This window comes from Grammomys surdaster, unplaced genomic scaffold, assembly GCF_004785775.1.
Source record: "Grammomys surdaster isolate TR1022 unplaced genomic scaffold, NIH_TR_1.0 126109, whole genome shotgun sequence".
In the NCBI taxonomy this organism is placed as follows: Eukaryota; Metazoa; Chordata; class Mammalia; order Rodentia; family Muridae; genus Grammomys; species Grammomys surdaster.
Window position 1 is genome coordinate 1,461,868 of NW_021620917.1, and position 15,820 is coordinate 1,477,687.

The 15,820-nt window shown below is 46.5% G+C and overlaps 1 protein-coding gene across 1 annotated transcript in view; it reads left to right on the forward strand.

Moving 5' to 3' along the window:
- Ccz1 (CCZ1 homolog, vacuolar protein trafficking and biogenesis associated) overlaps positions 1-15,642 on the forward strand; it is a 24,987-nt gene extending 9,345 nt beyond the window's left edge. The window contains exons 8-15 of the mRNA XM_028756090.1: positions 2,357-2,438; positions 5,131-5,192; positions 5,475-5,586; positions 10,536-10,569; positions 11,120-11,237; positions 12,114-12,272; positions 12,674-12,801; positions 15,308-15,642. Of these exons, the coding sequence (XP_028611923.1) occupies positions 2,357-2,438; positions 5,131-5,192; positions 5,475-5,586; positions 10,536-10,569; positions 11,120-11,237; positions 12,114-12,272; positions 12,674-12,801; positions 15,308-15,363 (751 nt within the window). The 3' untranslated portion in view covers positions 15,364-15,642. The remainder of the gene's footprint in view (positions 1-2,356; positions 2,439-5,130; positions 5,193-5,474; positions 5,587-10,535; positions 10,570-11,119; positions 11,238-12,113; positions 12,273-12,673; positions 12,802-15,307) is intronic.
- The last annotated feature ends 178 nt before the right edge of the window (positions 15,643-15,820 follow it).

Below are 15,820 nucleotides of genomic sequence, written 5' to 3' on the forward strand. Positions count from 1 at the left end.
CACACACACACACACACACACACACACACACACACACACACACACACGAAAAGTGGCCACAAAAAGGTGGAAGAGGAGAAAGGATGAAAGGAGGAAGAGGGGGAGGAGGGAGCTGTTCTCAAATAACTTAGGGTCTCCAGCAAAGACAGTTGGGGTGACAACTGAAAGGCTACTCAGTGTTGATGTAAAGACAGCAGAAAGCTACACACAAACACAAAGCAAGCAGGGGACTGGAGAGGTGGCTCAGCAGTTAAGAGCACTAACTGCTCTTCCAGAGGTCCTGAGTTCAATTCCCAGCAACCACATGGTGGCTCACGACTGTCTGTAATGGGATCCGATGCCCTCTTCTGGTGTGTCTGAGGACACTGACAGTGTATTCATATACATTAAGTAAATAAGTAAATCTTTAAAAAAAAAAAAAGAAAAGAGAAAGAAAGCAAACAAGTTAGATAGAGTACTCGAACAAATGAACTGGTGAGATTTCAGTTAGAGAAAGTGTCTGGGTTTTTACGGTTGTATGATGATTCATGTGTGGAGGTCAGAGGACAATCTGTGCATTCTGTTCTCTCCCCAGTCTTTTGTGGGCCCTGGGGCTTAACCTCGGGGGTCACCAGGCTTGCATAGCAAGTGTCTCTACCCACTGAGCTGCTGCTGGCCCTAATGAGTGTTTTATTTTGCTTCTGGTTTTTATTTTTTGAGATAGGGTCACACTATGTACATCAAGCTGGTTTGTAACATGTAATCCTCCTGCCTCAACCCCAACCCCAGTGCTTACATGTGTCTCAAAAAGGAAGTTGGGTCTTGAACCTGGTTTCAGTTTTACTTTCCCTTCCTCTTTATCATCTCAGTTACTTCTGAAAACAAAACAAAACAAAAATATTGAAACTGTCCATGTGTTTGGCTTAGAAATTCTATCACCTACCACCCATGGCGGTCGGCGCTGCCATGCAGGCAGTAGAGCTTTTCAGCCACTCTTCCCTTCTTTACAGAGTGTCTGTTTCTGCTCTATGGCTCCTAGAGTACATGCTTTCATTTTTTAACATTTTTCTTATTTGTTATTTATGTATGTGGGTATTTTGCCTGATTAAGCCAGGCTGGCCAGCCGGTGAGCCCTGAGGTGCTCCTGTCCCCCCCCCCCCAGCACTTGGATTGTAGGCATACACTGCCACGCCTAGCTTTTAACACAGGTGTTGGGGATCTAAAAATTCAAGTCCTCATGCTAGCGTGACAAACATTTTACCCCTGAGCCATGTTCCCAGCTGCTGTCACATTTTAGATGTGGCCAGGACTCATGAGAAAGCAGGGTGGTATGGGAGAGGACCCGGTGCACTGTCTAGTGAAGGCGTCTTAAAGAAGGGCAGCAGTTGTCTGCAGGGAAGGCCAGAGTTCATTGTCACACGACAGGCTGTGGAAGAGGTGTTCACACAAAGCTCTCCCAGGACTTTTCGGTTTCCTTGTTTATCTCTTGTCCCCAAACAACAACAACAACAACGTCTTCAAGGGTGGATGTCTGCCAGTTCCCAGCATTTGTCCCTCTTCCTGCCTCATTTTGAGATGAGACTGTTTGCCTGAAGCTTCTTTCTTTCTCCTTTTGTCTACACTGAAACCTACAGAGCAAATATCCACATATCCTTCTGGTACCTATGGTCAAATCATGTGTGTGTAGCGTAGTGATATTTTCTAGAATGTGGGAGTCACTGTATAGATAGGGACACCAAGAATGTAGCATGTGGTTACTGCTGTTCTCTAAGTAACCCTGGAGGGTTTCAGCCTAAAAGTTATGTTTATTGGACTTAAAAAACTTAAAAAGCGTTCATGTGTATGCATGTGTGTGTGGTGTGCAGGTGCACACACATTTCTCCACTCTGCATTGGTTCCAGGGATCAAACCCAGGTCACCAGTCTTGTAAATGCTGAGCCTCCTTTGGTCCTGTTGGGGCTTTTGTTTCGAGTCATATTTAAAATACAGGCCTGTGGAGCAGCAGCTGCTAGCAGGTCAGCGTGCAGTGCCAGCGCTCGGTCTGGTGTTTCCTTCCTCAGCTCCCCAGCTGGAGGATCCCCATGTCCTGTTTTTGTTTTGAGCTCTATGAAGCAAAGGATGACCTTGAACTTCTGATCCTTCTGCCTTCCCTAGGCTGGGTTCAGAGCTGTACACCAGGGTGCCCATCCTGTTGTTTTTTTACTCCGGGGCTGGGGATGGGTCCCAGGGCTTCATGCTAGGCAAGCACTCTCCTAGCTTACTGTAGCCTTAGCTCAGCATCTTCATATAATATGGAGACAAAAACCAGTGTTACTGTAGAGCAGAGAAGTCAGAAGACCAATCCCAGACTTTAACCTGTGCTTTCCTGATGTTTCAGGAGTGGACTAGAGCAAGATGACATGAGAATTTTGTACAAATACCTCACCACCTCACTGTTCCCCAGGCACATCGAACCTGAGGTATGATTGCATTCTACAGACACACAGATGGGGGAGGGACAGGGGTGTGGTAAGCCGGGCACAGTACACTTCTGAGCTGCTTTATGTTGATATGTGATACTCAGGGATACTTAGCTGTGTATTGATCCGTCACACATGAAAACGTATGTCATCCTTCCTGTGATTGTTGTGTTCACATGCAGTTCATCGGATAGAGAGAAAACTGGGTCTTATATAGGGACAGAGAATCTGAAAAAGCCAGGGCTTCATGAGGGCCTAAACCTGCAGTCTTCTCTAGAAGATGAGGTGTTGTGAGATGGCGGCTTACTGCCTGGCTTGCTTTGCCACCATTGTACTTCACTCCCCAACTTTCCACAGAGAACATTAGACACCAGCATTCTTAATTAGGCTGAAAGTGAACCGTGCTCAAAGCCCATCAAATCATTATCTTCCCTTGCTCTGTTCATTTCCCAGCTCCTCTTTCCTCCTCGTCCCACCTTCATTCTCCTAGCATTTCAGGCCGTGATTTGAGACAATGGAACAACCTCTCTGGCACACCCAGGGCATTGCTTGGATACACAAGGCCCTGGGTTCCATCCTCAGCACCTCAAGAAAACAAACGTTGAAAGAGAGGTTTAAGACGGGTTCCCTCCAGAACTTTCCAGGCAGGTCAGACACAGCAGCCAACAGCTGTTCCCAGTGTCCAGCACATCTGCACGACCTCATAACCTTAGTAACAATCCCATGAGTTGGTTATACTAACAGAGGAGCTGGCTCAGGTTACAGGACATCGGCACCCTTCTCATTGCTGACAGGGATATGTTAGCTTCTCATTGCTGACAGGGTACCTGAGGAAAACAGCTCAGAGACGAAAGCCTGGTTTGTCAGTCTCAGAGATTTCAGGCAAAGGTGAGCTGCTTGCATGTGGCAGAGGCTGCCTACTTCGGTGGAGAAGCAGGGGGAGAGCAACCAAGGATAGATACATCCTTTAAGGGTGTGCCCAGGGACCTACTGCCTTCAAGAGGGACCCATCTCAGCTAGTCCATTCATATTTAATCATAGCTTTGTAGTCATCAGTGGATTTTGCTGTCCATAAGCTTGGTGGCTGCAAGGTCAAGTCACATGTCAGCAGCACTGACAGCTAGACACACAGGTCATTGAGGGACAGTCTAGATTCAGACTATACGCTTGTCCAACAGGGATATGGCAGAGCCATTGCTTGATTACATGCCTGAAGAGCAGTCTGTCAAGCAGAAAGCTACAACACAGCGTGGCTGTCTGAATCCGTACATGTGAGATCTGTCACGGATTAGCAGTGGGCTGTGCGCTTTCACCTCTGGGCGTACTGTGCGTCAAGGATATTTTGAAGTTATATGCTAAAGCAGTAGAGCACCAAACGTTTTACAAAATTTATTTAGTTTTATATGTATGGGAGTTTTGCCTGCATGCATGTCTGTTTTATCATGTATGTACAGTGCCTAAGGAGTCCAAAAGAGGACACTTGGACCCTCTGGGACTAGACTTAGAGACCGTTGTGAGCTGTCTGAGATGGGTGCTGAGAATCAAACCCAGGTCCTCTGGAAGAGCGGTCAGTGCTCGTAACTGCTGAGCCACCTCTCCAGCCCCTGAAACAATGTATTTTCAGCAAAATCAAAGCATGAGAAGCACACATCTTTGAGGTGACTCGGTGTCATGGCTAAAGATACACACTTTGACCCCAGACAAGCCTGGGTTGACATCTCTCATCGATGTCTGGGAGCCGCATCTGTGGGTGCATTTCTGTGGCTCTGAGCTCCCGGAATGGGAAGAACACAGTCTCCATGGGGCGGTGTGAAAAGACATGAAGAGCCTTATGGAATTCAGCTACTCCTGTAGTACTTTGTGGGGTTTAGGCTTGAATGGAGTTGTATTATCATAGTCCTGGTTAAAGTAGCCAGTTTTTAATGTGTGTTTTTGTTTTTTGTTGTTGTTTTTTGTTTGTTTGGTTGGTTTTGGTTTTTCAAGACAGGGTTTCTCTGTGTAGCCCTGGCTGTCCTGGAACTCACTCTGTAGACCAGGCTGGCCTCAAACTCATTAATCCGCCTGCTTCTGCCTCCCAAGTGCTGGGATTAAAGGTGTACGCCACCACCGCCCGGCCTTTTAATGTATTTTTGTAGTATGTTTGTTATATTTTCCTTGAAAATTTCATACATGTGTGTACATACAATATGTGTCTATATATATAAAACCACACCCACCACCATGCTTCTCTGTCCACTTCCCTAGGACTCCCCAGACTGCTCCCCCTGGCTTCATGTCCTTTTTTTCATGAGGTATTGCAAATACCTCTCTCCCTCCCATCTTCCAGGTCTTACATTTTTTACCTCTCTTCCCCCATGTCCCCTGAGCCGTGGATTGGGGTGGCAGAAGGTTGGTGGATGACCAGTTCTGACACTGAGTCCTCACCCAGAAACTGCACTCAGCGCTCTGACCTGTTATCACGACCCTGCCTTTACCTCTGCTCACTGTCAGAAAAGCTTCTCTGGCCAAGTTGTGGGCAAACACATGCATTTAAAGAATGTGGTTTCTTTTATTTTTTTTTCTGAGTGGCAAGGAATATGGGAAATAAGTGTAGCAAAATGGCTTAAGACCAACTAGCCAATAGGAATGCTGTGTGTCAAACTGAAAGTTTAAAAAAAAAAGTAATTGTTCTCAACATTTATTGTGTTTGCAGTTGGCGGGAAGGGATTCCCCAGTAAGGGCAGAAATGCCTGGAAATCTTCAACACTATGGAAGGTAGGACTTCTGCTGTTGGGTTCACAGTGTTGGATTTCATATCTCCTCTGGTAAAGATAAAGTCGTGAGCATTGATTACCCTCTGAGCAGTAATCCGGAAAGGAAGTTCTGTTGTTTCCGGTGACGTTACGGTTTCTTTATGGAATTCTGATTTGGCGTTTACCAAATGGCTTCTAGCATCAGCAGAATGTTGCTGTGCATTGACTAGGACTGGGAGTGTGTTTGTTTGTTTGTTTACAGTTTACCTCATTGAGTTAAGTCATCTCTGTGTTTACTTTTAAGATTTCTTACTGGACCCTTGAACCTTAATGATCCAGAAGCAAAATGCAGATTCCCCAAAATTTTTGTAAATACAGATGACACTTATGAAGAGCTCCATTTAATTGTTTATAAGGTAATGATCGTTTTCCTCCAGTGTTACAGACGAATGCTAAAGCACACCTCCCTCCCTTGCATGTGTAGACCAGCACCGGTGCAACCTCCTAAGTGTTTCTTGGGGAAGGTGTTGCGAGTTCTGATTTCTGTAAAACTCAAAAAGGGTGTTCTTCTGCAGCAAGAAGTTGGCTTTCAACCCTTTTAGGCAATTTTGCTGCTAGTGAGAGAAGTGCTGGCTAAGGTGGGATCTGAGTGCCCACAGACCCAAGTTGTGAGAGGGCCTGCCTCAGAGCACAGATGCACAGCGGCCGCACTGCAGTGAGCCCTGCTTCTGTGCTGAGCCCTAGCGTTTAGACTGACTTATGTACGGCAGCACTGTCTCAGTGCTTGTAAGAATGGTGTTATGTGCAGGCTGAGCTCTCTTCTCATGTGGAGGAGGCGTCACTGTTGGCAGTCTTCACTTCTGTCTCCTGGGAGCTGGGACTTCAAGCATGGTGGCACATGCCTGGTTAATGTTACTTCCTCCCTCCCCCTTCCCTTCCTTCTTCCCCTCTTTCCCTCCTTCCCTTCCTCCCTCCCTCTACATCTCTCTTTAGGCAGTTGTGGTACAAGAAAGAAAAGTGATCACAAGTCTGTCCTTTGTCGTATGTGAAACTACAAATATGTTTTAATCCAAAGGCTTAGAAATTTTGTTTCAGGAAAACAGAAAGGATGCCATGTGGGAATCCTTTCACTGTCTGGAAAGTGGAATGATTAAGAGCTTGAGAGAAATCCGAGAGTAGAGAAGGCTCCAGCCTAGACTGTGAGGAGACAGGGCTGAGGTGGTGGCACCTGTTCTTCAGAGCACACAGAAACCCCCAGCTCAGAGCAGCCAGCTAAGCCAGGTATGGGAAGTGACCGTGGAGAGAGAGGGTTAATGGGGTGTTCTCTCCCTCTTCCTGTCCTTGCACACAGACAAGCCTTCAGCTGAGCCTGTGCGGGTAAAGGCTGAGAGTGTTCAACAGAAAGTGACAAAGCCAGAGAGACCAAGATGTGGGCCTCTGTGCCTGAGAAGCAGGCTGGCTCTTCCTTGAGTCTCATCTGCCTGGCTTGACCGCCTCCCTCACCTTGTATGATGTATAAATCCATCCCTCAGCAGCGTCCTGTTCTCAGATGACAGAGTCAGACCAGACCAAAACATCAAACCCTACAAGTTCTGAAAGGGAGAAAACTGATTCTGGGACAGATGAGTATTTAAAATATTAGTCCACACAGGGCCAGAGAGGTGGCTCAGCAGTTATGAGCTCTGACAGAGGACCTCAGTCTGACTTCCACCACCCAGGCTGGGGAGCTCACTACTGTCTTTAACTCTAGTTCCAGGGGCTCTGACATCCTCTTCTGACTTCTGTAGGCCCCAAGTACATATGTAGTGCATAGGTATACATGCAGGCACAGTAAATAGAAGTGGTAGTGTGCATGGGTTAGAGCAGTCGTGTGCATTGACTAGAGGAATCGTGTGCGTGGGTTAGAGGAGTCGTGTGCATTGAGGTGAAGCAGGGTGATAGGAAACGGCCCAGGTAGGCCATGTCCACATGCCTGTGGCCGGAGCCCTCGGGAGGCGGGGGTTCACAAGTCTGAGGGCAGCCTAGCGTTGAGAGTGGGCGTGTCCCCCACACCTACCGCATTACAGTAACCCGGTTTAATTGAAACTATAACGTAAAAACATTTTTTTTATTATAGCTGGATGTAGTGGTGCATGCCTTTGATTCCAGCACCAGGGAGGCAGACGCAGGTGAATCTTGGCCATCCTGGTCTACATAATGAGTTCCAGGCTAGCCAGAGCTACACAGTAAGACCCTGTCTCAAAAACATTGTGATAGGATAAACACTATTACACTAATACCATCTCTCTCAAGAGCTTACTGTCTTTTAGACAATAACTCTCCATTCCTTACCTTGCAACTGCAGTTCATTTATGTGTGCAGGTGTGTGTGTGTGTGTGTGTGTGTGTGTGTGTGTGTGTGTGTGTGGCATGCACAAAGTCCTTGTGTCTTAGTTAGGGTTCTTATTGCTGTCTTAAAACACTGTGACCAAAAGCAAGTTGGGGAGGAAAGGTTTACTTTAGTTTTCAGTTCTATATCATCCAGGGAAGTCAGGGTAGGAGCTGACACTGAGGGCTGTGGAGGGGTGCTGCCTGTGGCTTGCTCCTGGAGACTTGTTCAGTCCGCTTTCTCCTAGAACCCAGGACCACCAGCACTGTATTGGTAGTCTAACAGTGGCCTCTAGTGGCAAAGTTCAGGAGCCCCCAGGACTATTTTCACTTTAGACACCATCTGATTTTTTGAGGTGTCTCGAAGGTCACTTTTAAGGCCTGTTTTTGACAGGAAAAGCAGAACTCAGAAGAGCAGTTGTGCTCGAGGCACAGCTTGGCACGGCAAGTGGCAGAGATGGACGTCGGCCTAGGGCTGCAGAGTGAATAAGAGCACGTGCTGCACAACAGCCAGGGCCTGAGTTCAGATCTCAGGCACGGTCTCATGCACCTTTATCTCCCTCTCTAGGGATGGGATGGGGGCGTTCCGAACAAAGAGGACTGCTGGGCCTCTATGCCAGTGGACTTGTAAAACTACAACAGGACCCGTTAGCTCCAGTTCCAGGAAGACTCTGCCTCAAAGGAATGAGGCAGGGAAGATGGATGCCATCCTCTGTCTCCATGCATGTGCACACACAAGTGCACACACACCTGCACACACACATACAGCACACAGTCAAGAAGAGGTCTGTGCAGCAGGGTCTGGAAGTCAGCAGATCGCAGCTCTTCAGACAGCACAGCTGATTTCTGCCGTGATGAGGGAGGGGCACGGTAGCGATGCCCTCTAGGGAAGTTCTCCACCATGCCCAAGTGTTTATCAGGGATTGAGCAGGGACACTCAGCTGGCCTCCACGTGCTTGCCCTTCCTCCCCAGCCCCACGTGTGTCAAGCTGATACTGAAGGACCTTGAAGGATAGCCCTGGCGGTTTGTTGTAGTTGAGATGCCTTTGTCTGGGTAGGTGTGGAGTGATCTGGAAAATGTTCTCCTATTTTGGAAGACTTGGAGAATTGGTGTTAAATCTTTAAATGTTTGATGGAATTCCCAGTAGAACTCTGTACATGGGTGTTTCTGTGTGAGTTTTTTTTTTTAATGTGTACCATCTTTCTTTCTTTTTTTTAAAAGGTTTATTTATTTATTTTATGTATATGAGTACACTGTCACTCTCTTAGACACACCAGAGGAGAGCATTGGATCCCATTACAGATGGTTGTGAGCCACCATATGGTTGCTGGGAATTGAACTCAGGACCTCTAGAAATGCAGTCAGTGCTCTTAACTGCTGAGCCATCTCTCCAGCCCTCTGTGTGAGTTTTTTAAGTTTTAGTGCTTTTGAAACACTCTCTGGAGTTCTGGCTGACCTGGAACTGACTCTGTAGGTCAGGCTGGCCTCGAATGCAGACATCCACCTGCCTCTAGAGGCCTCCCAAGTGCTGAGATTCGTGTGGGTCACTCCCCCTGACTGAGATTTTGAATTGTGAGTTTCTTGTTGGTGGCCTATCTTGGGTTTCTTTTTCTTCATGAGGCAGTTTCAGGAGTTTGTGTCTTTCTCAGGAATTTATGAACTCATGAAGTTAACTCGTTTGTTGGCACACAGATCTCAGTACTGACTGAGAGTTATTTTTACTTCTTTGCCTGTGGAGTCAATAGCAATATCTCGCTCCCTTTGGTTGTTGATTCTGGTAATGAGTCTTCTGTCTTTTTTTTTTTTTTTTAATTCTAGCAAGTGAAGAGATTTTTCAGTCTTGTGTTGGTTTTTCCCAAGAGCCAGTGTTGGCTTCCTGTGTTGTCTCTTCCCTGATGAGTACTTCCTGCTTTGACTGTTGTATTACCCCTTCTACTGTCTGCTTCAGGTTCTGCTTGCTCTTTCTGCCAGGGGCTTCAGATGTGAGCTGAGCTCATCAGTTTTAGCTCTTTCATATTGATCATTTGCAGTTATAAAGACTGTCAGTGTTCACACAAGAGCTTCTGTAACACTGTCTGTGTGGGTCTGTGCATGTGAGCGCAGCTGCCCTTAGAGGCCAGAGGTGCCACATTGTCCTGGAGCTGGGGTTTTGTGCTAGGGACTAAGCTCAAGTCCTTGGCAAGGGCAGAACATGCTCTGAACGACTGAGCCATCCCTTCAGAACCTGTTTGCTTTCTTCTCTTAGACATGATCTCATGTAGCTCAGACTGACCTTGAATTTGCTCGGTAACTGAGACTGTCCTGAATTCCTGATACTCCGCCGCCTCTCTCTGGTATTACAAGTGTGCACCAACATACTTGGCAATTTCAGCTTTGTTTATGGTCTTGGTTGCTGTTACTTGCTAATGTCATACCTGCAGGTATTTGCTGGAGTAAAAGGGGGCAAGGTTGTAGTGACGCAGTCTCCTAAGTTTTTTAATGGAAAGTGTCAAGTGTACACAGAAGGACTAGAGCAGCAAAGTCCCAGGCATCCAACGAAGGTGGATTAGTGAGATACCAATATTTATTTGTTTGTTTGTTTTAGTTTTCTACAGAGTTTCTCTGCATAGCCCCAGCTGCCCTGGAACTCATTCTGTAGACCAGGCTAGTCTAAAACTCAGAGATACACATGCCTTTGCCTCCCTAGTGCTAAGATTAAGTGTGCCACCACCACCTCCCAGTTTAAGATGCCAGTCTGTTATCTATCCCTTGGTTTAAGCTATGCCACTTGATTTGTAAATACTTGGTATCCCTGACTGATGCACCGAGGCGCTGTGGAACCAGGCGCACAGCCCGTCCTTTGTTGTCAACCACTGCACTGCCTGCCCCACACGGCTCTGCTTGACACATTGTCTTCTTACAGTCACTCTGTGGCGATGAAGACAGGCCGCCACATTTGCTTACAGCGCCCACCCCTCCTCTCTGTACCAGTTGTAATCTCTGGTTTGTCTCCCCACAGGCCATGAGTGCAGCTGTGTGCTTCATGATTGACGGTAGGTGCCCGAGGGGTCAGCTCTCTGCTGCTTGCCGGGTCCTGTCCTTAGTGGACAGTGTGTTGTCACAAGCCATGGAGAGGCTGTTTTAGTCACTGCTCCCATTTGGAACTCTGTTAGCATTCGTTCTTCTCATTGATGAGCAGTCGGACCACTGGCTCCCTGAGCTCACTGACTGGGGGAGGGGAGGTGCTGAGTAAGGTGTGCTAGAGGAGAACCCGAGAGTGCTGTGTCGTGTGCGTTGAATAAGTACTTGACCTTCTTAGGTGTTTCTGGGGCAGCCACCTTGGTGCTACTTAAGGTATCTAAAGCCTCCCCGAGCTCACCGTGAAAGGCCTCATGTCAGCTCTAGGCAGCTCTAGCTTGATCTTCCCACTCAGTTCGGGAGGGACAGGCTTCTGGATGGTCTTGGTCCCCGACTGTCTTGTCCTCATCTAGTTGGTCAGTAAGTTTTTCACTGGAATTGTGTTGAGTACTGAGCAGTCACACGAGCAGGAGCTGTTGGGCGCACAGACTGTCCTCTGAACGCTGTTTCTTTAACTCCTGCCAGCCTCCACGCAGCTCACGCTGGATTTCTGCCGAAGATTGGACAGCATCGTTGGGCCCCAACTTACAGTGTTGGCATCTGACATCTGTGAGCAGTTTAATATCAACAAGAGAATCTCTGGGTTTGTACTCTCATATACTAACTGCTTATGGTACTGAAGGGTGTGGACAGCATTACCAACTGCAGCTTTTCCTCAGAATCTAGACAGCTCGGTCCCTCTATCCTGTGCCCTAGGAGAAGGAAAGTAAGTCCTAGTCAGTCGGACTCCATCTTACTTCATGGAAGAGGCTGACGCAGCTCAGCCTAGCTTTCATTGAGGATGTGCGAAGTCTTACACAGTGCGCTGCAGTCACGTGGCCAGGCACTGGTCACAGCGCACATTCATTCCCAGCACTGGAGATAAGTGAAATGTTACTCTCCAAGACCAGGGTCAGCAGAGTGTTTCCTGCAACAGAACAGGTAGTAAATAAGTTGGACTTCACGGACAATTTTCTTTTATTTAGAAGAAATCACATGTAGGGGAAATATTTTTTGGTTAAGAAATAGACTTCAGCTCTCTGGAAAATTTTATTAAATGTCACATGTTATTATTATTGGATGAAGCATTGGTTACAGCTTACTGAGATTCTTGATTTGAGTGCCTAACCATTGAAGATACAAGGCCTTTATATAGTTGTTTAATTACATATATTTATTGTGCATGTGTCTAGGTCAGAGAAAAGTTTGCAGGAGTAGCTTCTCTCCCTCCATCATGTGGGCCCTGGGTCCAACTGAGGTCTACAGGCTTGGTGGCATGTGTCTTTTCCTTTGAGTCACCGTGCCACCCTTGCTGTATAGTTTTAGTTTGTGAATTTTCTATGATGAGGGTCTCTTGGGTTTTGCTTTTGAGACAAGGTCCCATGTCCTGAAGGCTGCCTGTCTGCACTGTCACACTGTGACTGCAGTTGGGATGGTTATTCTTTCTGATTGTCACTGTCTCGGTGTCATGTCTGCACAGGTCTGAGAGAGAACCCCAGTTTAAGTTCATCTACTTCAACCACATGAATTTAGCAGAGAAGAGTACAATTCACATGAGGAAAACGGCCAGCGTGTCGCTCACATCCGTCCACCCGGATCTAATGAAGATTCTAGGTGACATCAACAGTGACTTCACCAGGTAATTCCAGCAACTTCTCAAAGTAGGTGTTGTCTTTCTGAGGATAGATTTAAAGGAGTTAATTTATTTATTTTTTTATCGTATTTGTTTGTTTATATAGAATTCACTGTGTAGCCTAAGTGGTACTTAAACTCAAGATCACTCTGGCTCAGCCTTCCCAGGGCTGGGATTATAGCCAGATGCCCACATGCCTAGCTAAGTAATTTCCTTTAAACCGAGTGACCTTAAGAAGGGGCTCAGCCTGAGCTGTGTGTGGGTGCTGTTCCCCATGACGTTGCCTTTCACACATGACTTGTTGACTATTTATAACTACAACGTAGTGACGTTTCTTGTCTTGTTCTTGTTCTCCTCCCAGCCTAGCTCTGTACATAGAATGATCCCACTCTGAAACTTTCTTACAGAGCAGATGAAGATGAAGAAATCATTGTGAAAGCCATGAGCGACTACTGGGTTGTCGGGAAGAAGTCTGACCAGCGGGAGCTGTACGTGATCCTCAATCAGAAGAACGCAAACCTGATCGAGGTCAATGGTGAGTGGGATCTGGTGTCTCAGTAGACTTAATGCCCCTGGTGTTTCACATCATCTTTTCCCTGTGTTATGAAGTATTATAGAACCTGCACATCGTGGAGCATGCCTGTAATTCCAGCTGAGGCAGGAGGATCAGGAGTTAAGTTCATCCTCAGCTACATATCAAGTTTGAACTCAGCCTGGACTACATGAGACCCTGTCTCAAAAAAAGTAAATGTGGCCCGTGAAACGGCCTCGTGGGTACAGGAGCATGCCGCCAAGCTTGGTGACACAAGTGTGATCTCTGAGGACACATATTGTCCTCTGACCTCATGCATGCATACTATATCCCTTACACACACACAAGGAAATAAAGTCTTTAAAAGGGAAGTAAATTGGTAAGCTGGAGCCCACACAGTGGCTTACGAGCATCCATAGCTCTATTTTCACAGATCTGATCCCCGCTTCCGTCCTCTGAAGGCATTTGGGCACACATGCGGTGATAGACATGCATGTTGACATTCACATGACATAAAAATAAACATTAGAGACTGGAGAGATGGCTCCAGAGGGTTAAAGTCTCTGCTACTCTCACAGAGGACTCAAGTTTGGTTTCTAGCACCATGTGGGGCAGCTCACAACTGCCCCTGAAAGCAAAGCAAACCAAAGCCCCTGGCCTCTGAGCCCAGCTTTTCAAGAGGCTCATGCAGGAGGATCAGAGTCTGCTTGGACAGTTAATGGAGTCTCTACCTTGAGTAAACTTCGGGGGGAAATGAGATGAGTGTTGGGGATCAGGTAAGGGGGGTAGCCCACTGCTACAACATCTGCCCAGCATGAGTGAGCGCCTGACTCAGTATCTAGTGCAAATGAAGCCCAGAACATGACCGCTAAGATCCAAGCAGGTGCTTCCATTTTATGTATTAAGGTTTAAAGAAAAATTTATTTCATGCATATGAGTGTTTTTCAAGCATATATGTCTGTGCCCCACCCACTGTGTGCCTGGTCTCTGAGGAAGCCAGAAGAAACTGCAGTTATAGACAGTTGTAGGCTGTCCTGTGGGTGCTGAGAACCGAATGGGGTCTTCTGTAAGAACAGCAAGTGTTCCTAACCACTAAGCCTATCTCCAGTCTCCCATTAAATGCTTTTATTTCCCCTGTGGTGTGGGAAACTTAACAGTGCCTAAAAGAAAATTGATTTCTAAAGTGCTACAAAAAGACAAATAAATCAGCAAACAACACACTGTGTACAAAGTTCTTTTACATACCCTGCAATAAGAACAAGTTTCCCCAGGCTGCCAGGCTTACACAGCACTTCCAGCTGCCACTGTCTGCACAGGAGCAGAAGAATGCAGGGGTTTTCTGCCTTCCCATCAAAGTGGGGTTGGTCTCCTTTCTGGACAGTGTGATCTAGTAGCTGCTTTGTGGGTCTTTTTTTTTTTTTTTTTTTTTTTTTTTTTTTGGTTTTTCGAGACAGGGTTTCTCTGTGTAGCCCTGGCTGTCCTGGAACTCACTCTGTAGACCAGGCTGGCCTTGAACTCAGAAGTCCGCCTGCCTCTGCCTCCCAAGTGCTGGGATTAAAGGCATGCGCCACCACTGCCCAGCTTCTTTCTGGGTCTTAATGAATGTTGTCCTGCAGAAAGGATAGCATTGTCCTCACGGTGTTGGGCCTCTCCACGGCTCTCTGTGGAGTGGCACTAACAGCAGGGGACATATCCCATTAACCTCATTGTAAATAAAATGGAGGGTCTTACATCTTTTCTTTTGTTGGTTTGTTTTGGGGTGTGTGTGTGCGTGTGCTTGTGTGTGTGTGTGTTTGAGACAAGATCTTCCATATTACTGGCCTCAGTTGCTATGTAGACCAGTCCAACCTTGAGCTTAGACCCATTCACCCACCTTCCCCTAAGGTTATAACCACAGTCAGCCTCACTGTGCCAGCATGAAGACATTCGTATCTTCATTTGCATTAGTGTTTGTGTGTATGAAAAGCATCAGTTAGTGCACGCCAGAAGTAAAACCTGAGCTTAGAGGAATGGGTGTGGAGCTCGATGGTACAGCATTTGCCTGGCATACTCAAGGCCCTAGGCTCTGTACTTAGCACCACAGAAATTAAAATAACGTAAAGCCAAGGTGATTATCTCTGGAAAGCCCTTGATTTACATCTCAAGATTGTTGCCAGGGTTTTTTACGTCCTGTCAGCTTCTCAAGAGCATCACACTTGTAATGCTCTGACCCACAAGGATCCCAGGCACTCCTCAAACCAATTCTTTTAGAAGCAAAAAAGTGGTATTTCCAGTGTGCTGCAAAACATGGAGGTCTCAGGAGTTTGTCAGGTGTTTCCCAACTGCCTTCTCTGTTGGTTGATTATTTTGTTACTGTTGCTTACTTTTCTTAAGATAAGTCAAAATTAATGCAGACATTTACTTATTTCCTAACTTTATCCCCAAAGAACTGAAGGTACTGATCACAGCATCCAGCCCTCAAGGTAAGACGCTGTGTTCCTTGACACACTGTTTTCTGTTCTTTCTGCAGAAGAGGTGAAAAAACTGTGTGCCACACAGTTCAATAACATCTTCTTCTTGGATTGACTCTAATGGCTCACCAGAACATCTTTAAAAACCTCAACAAACCTTTTGTTTACCATTACAACTTACTGGTCATGACAGTGACTGGATTAGTGACAATAGTAAAGCAATACCTGCTTTGAAAATCAAATTTCTACTTGGTCTGATGATTCCCTGAGGTTTCTAGATGTTAAATATTTATGTGGAATTAATTAAATCAGCTGAATATCATTCCATTCTGTTGACATTATGTGGATATTTTACTGGGAAATAAGACTAATAAATTGTTAAAGTTTTTAAAAATTCTGGTTTCCTATTGAGTCTTGTGTTTCTGGTTGTTTGACTGTAGTGGCTGGTAGGGCTCAACTCCTGGTCAGGAGCCGGGGCAGCCTCAGCAATTAAGAGCACGTGCCTCTCTAGCAGAGGGCATCGTTTCAGTTCTCCGCGCCTTCGTTGGGTAACTCACAGTCTCCTGTAACTC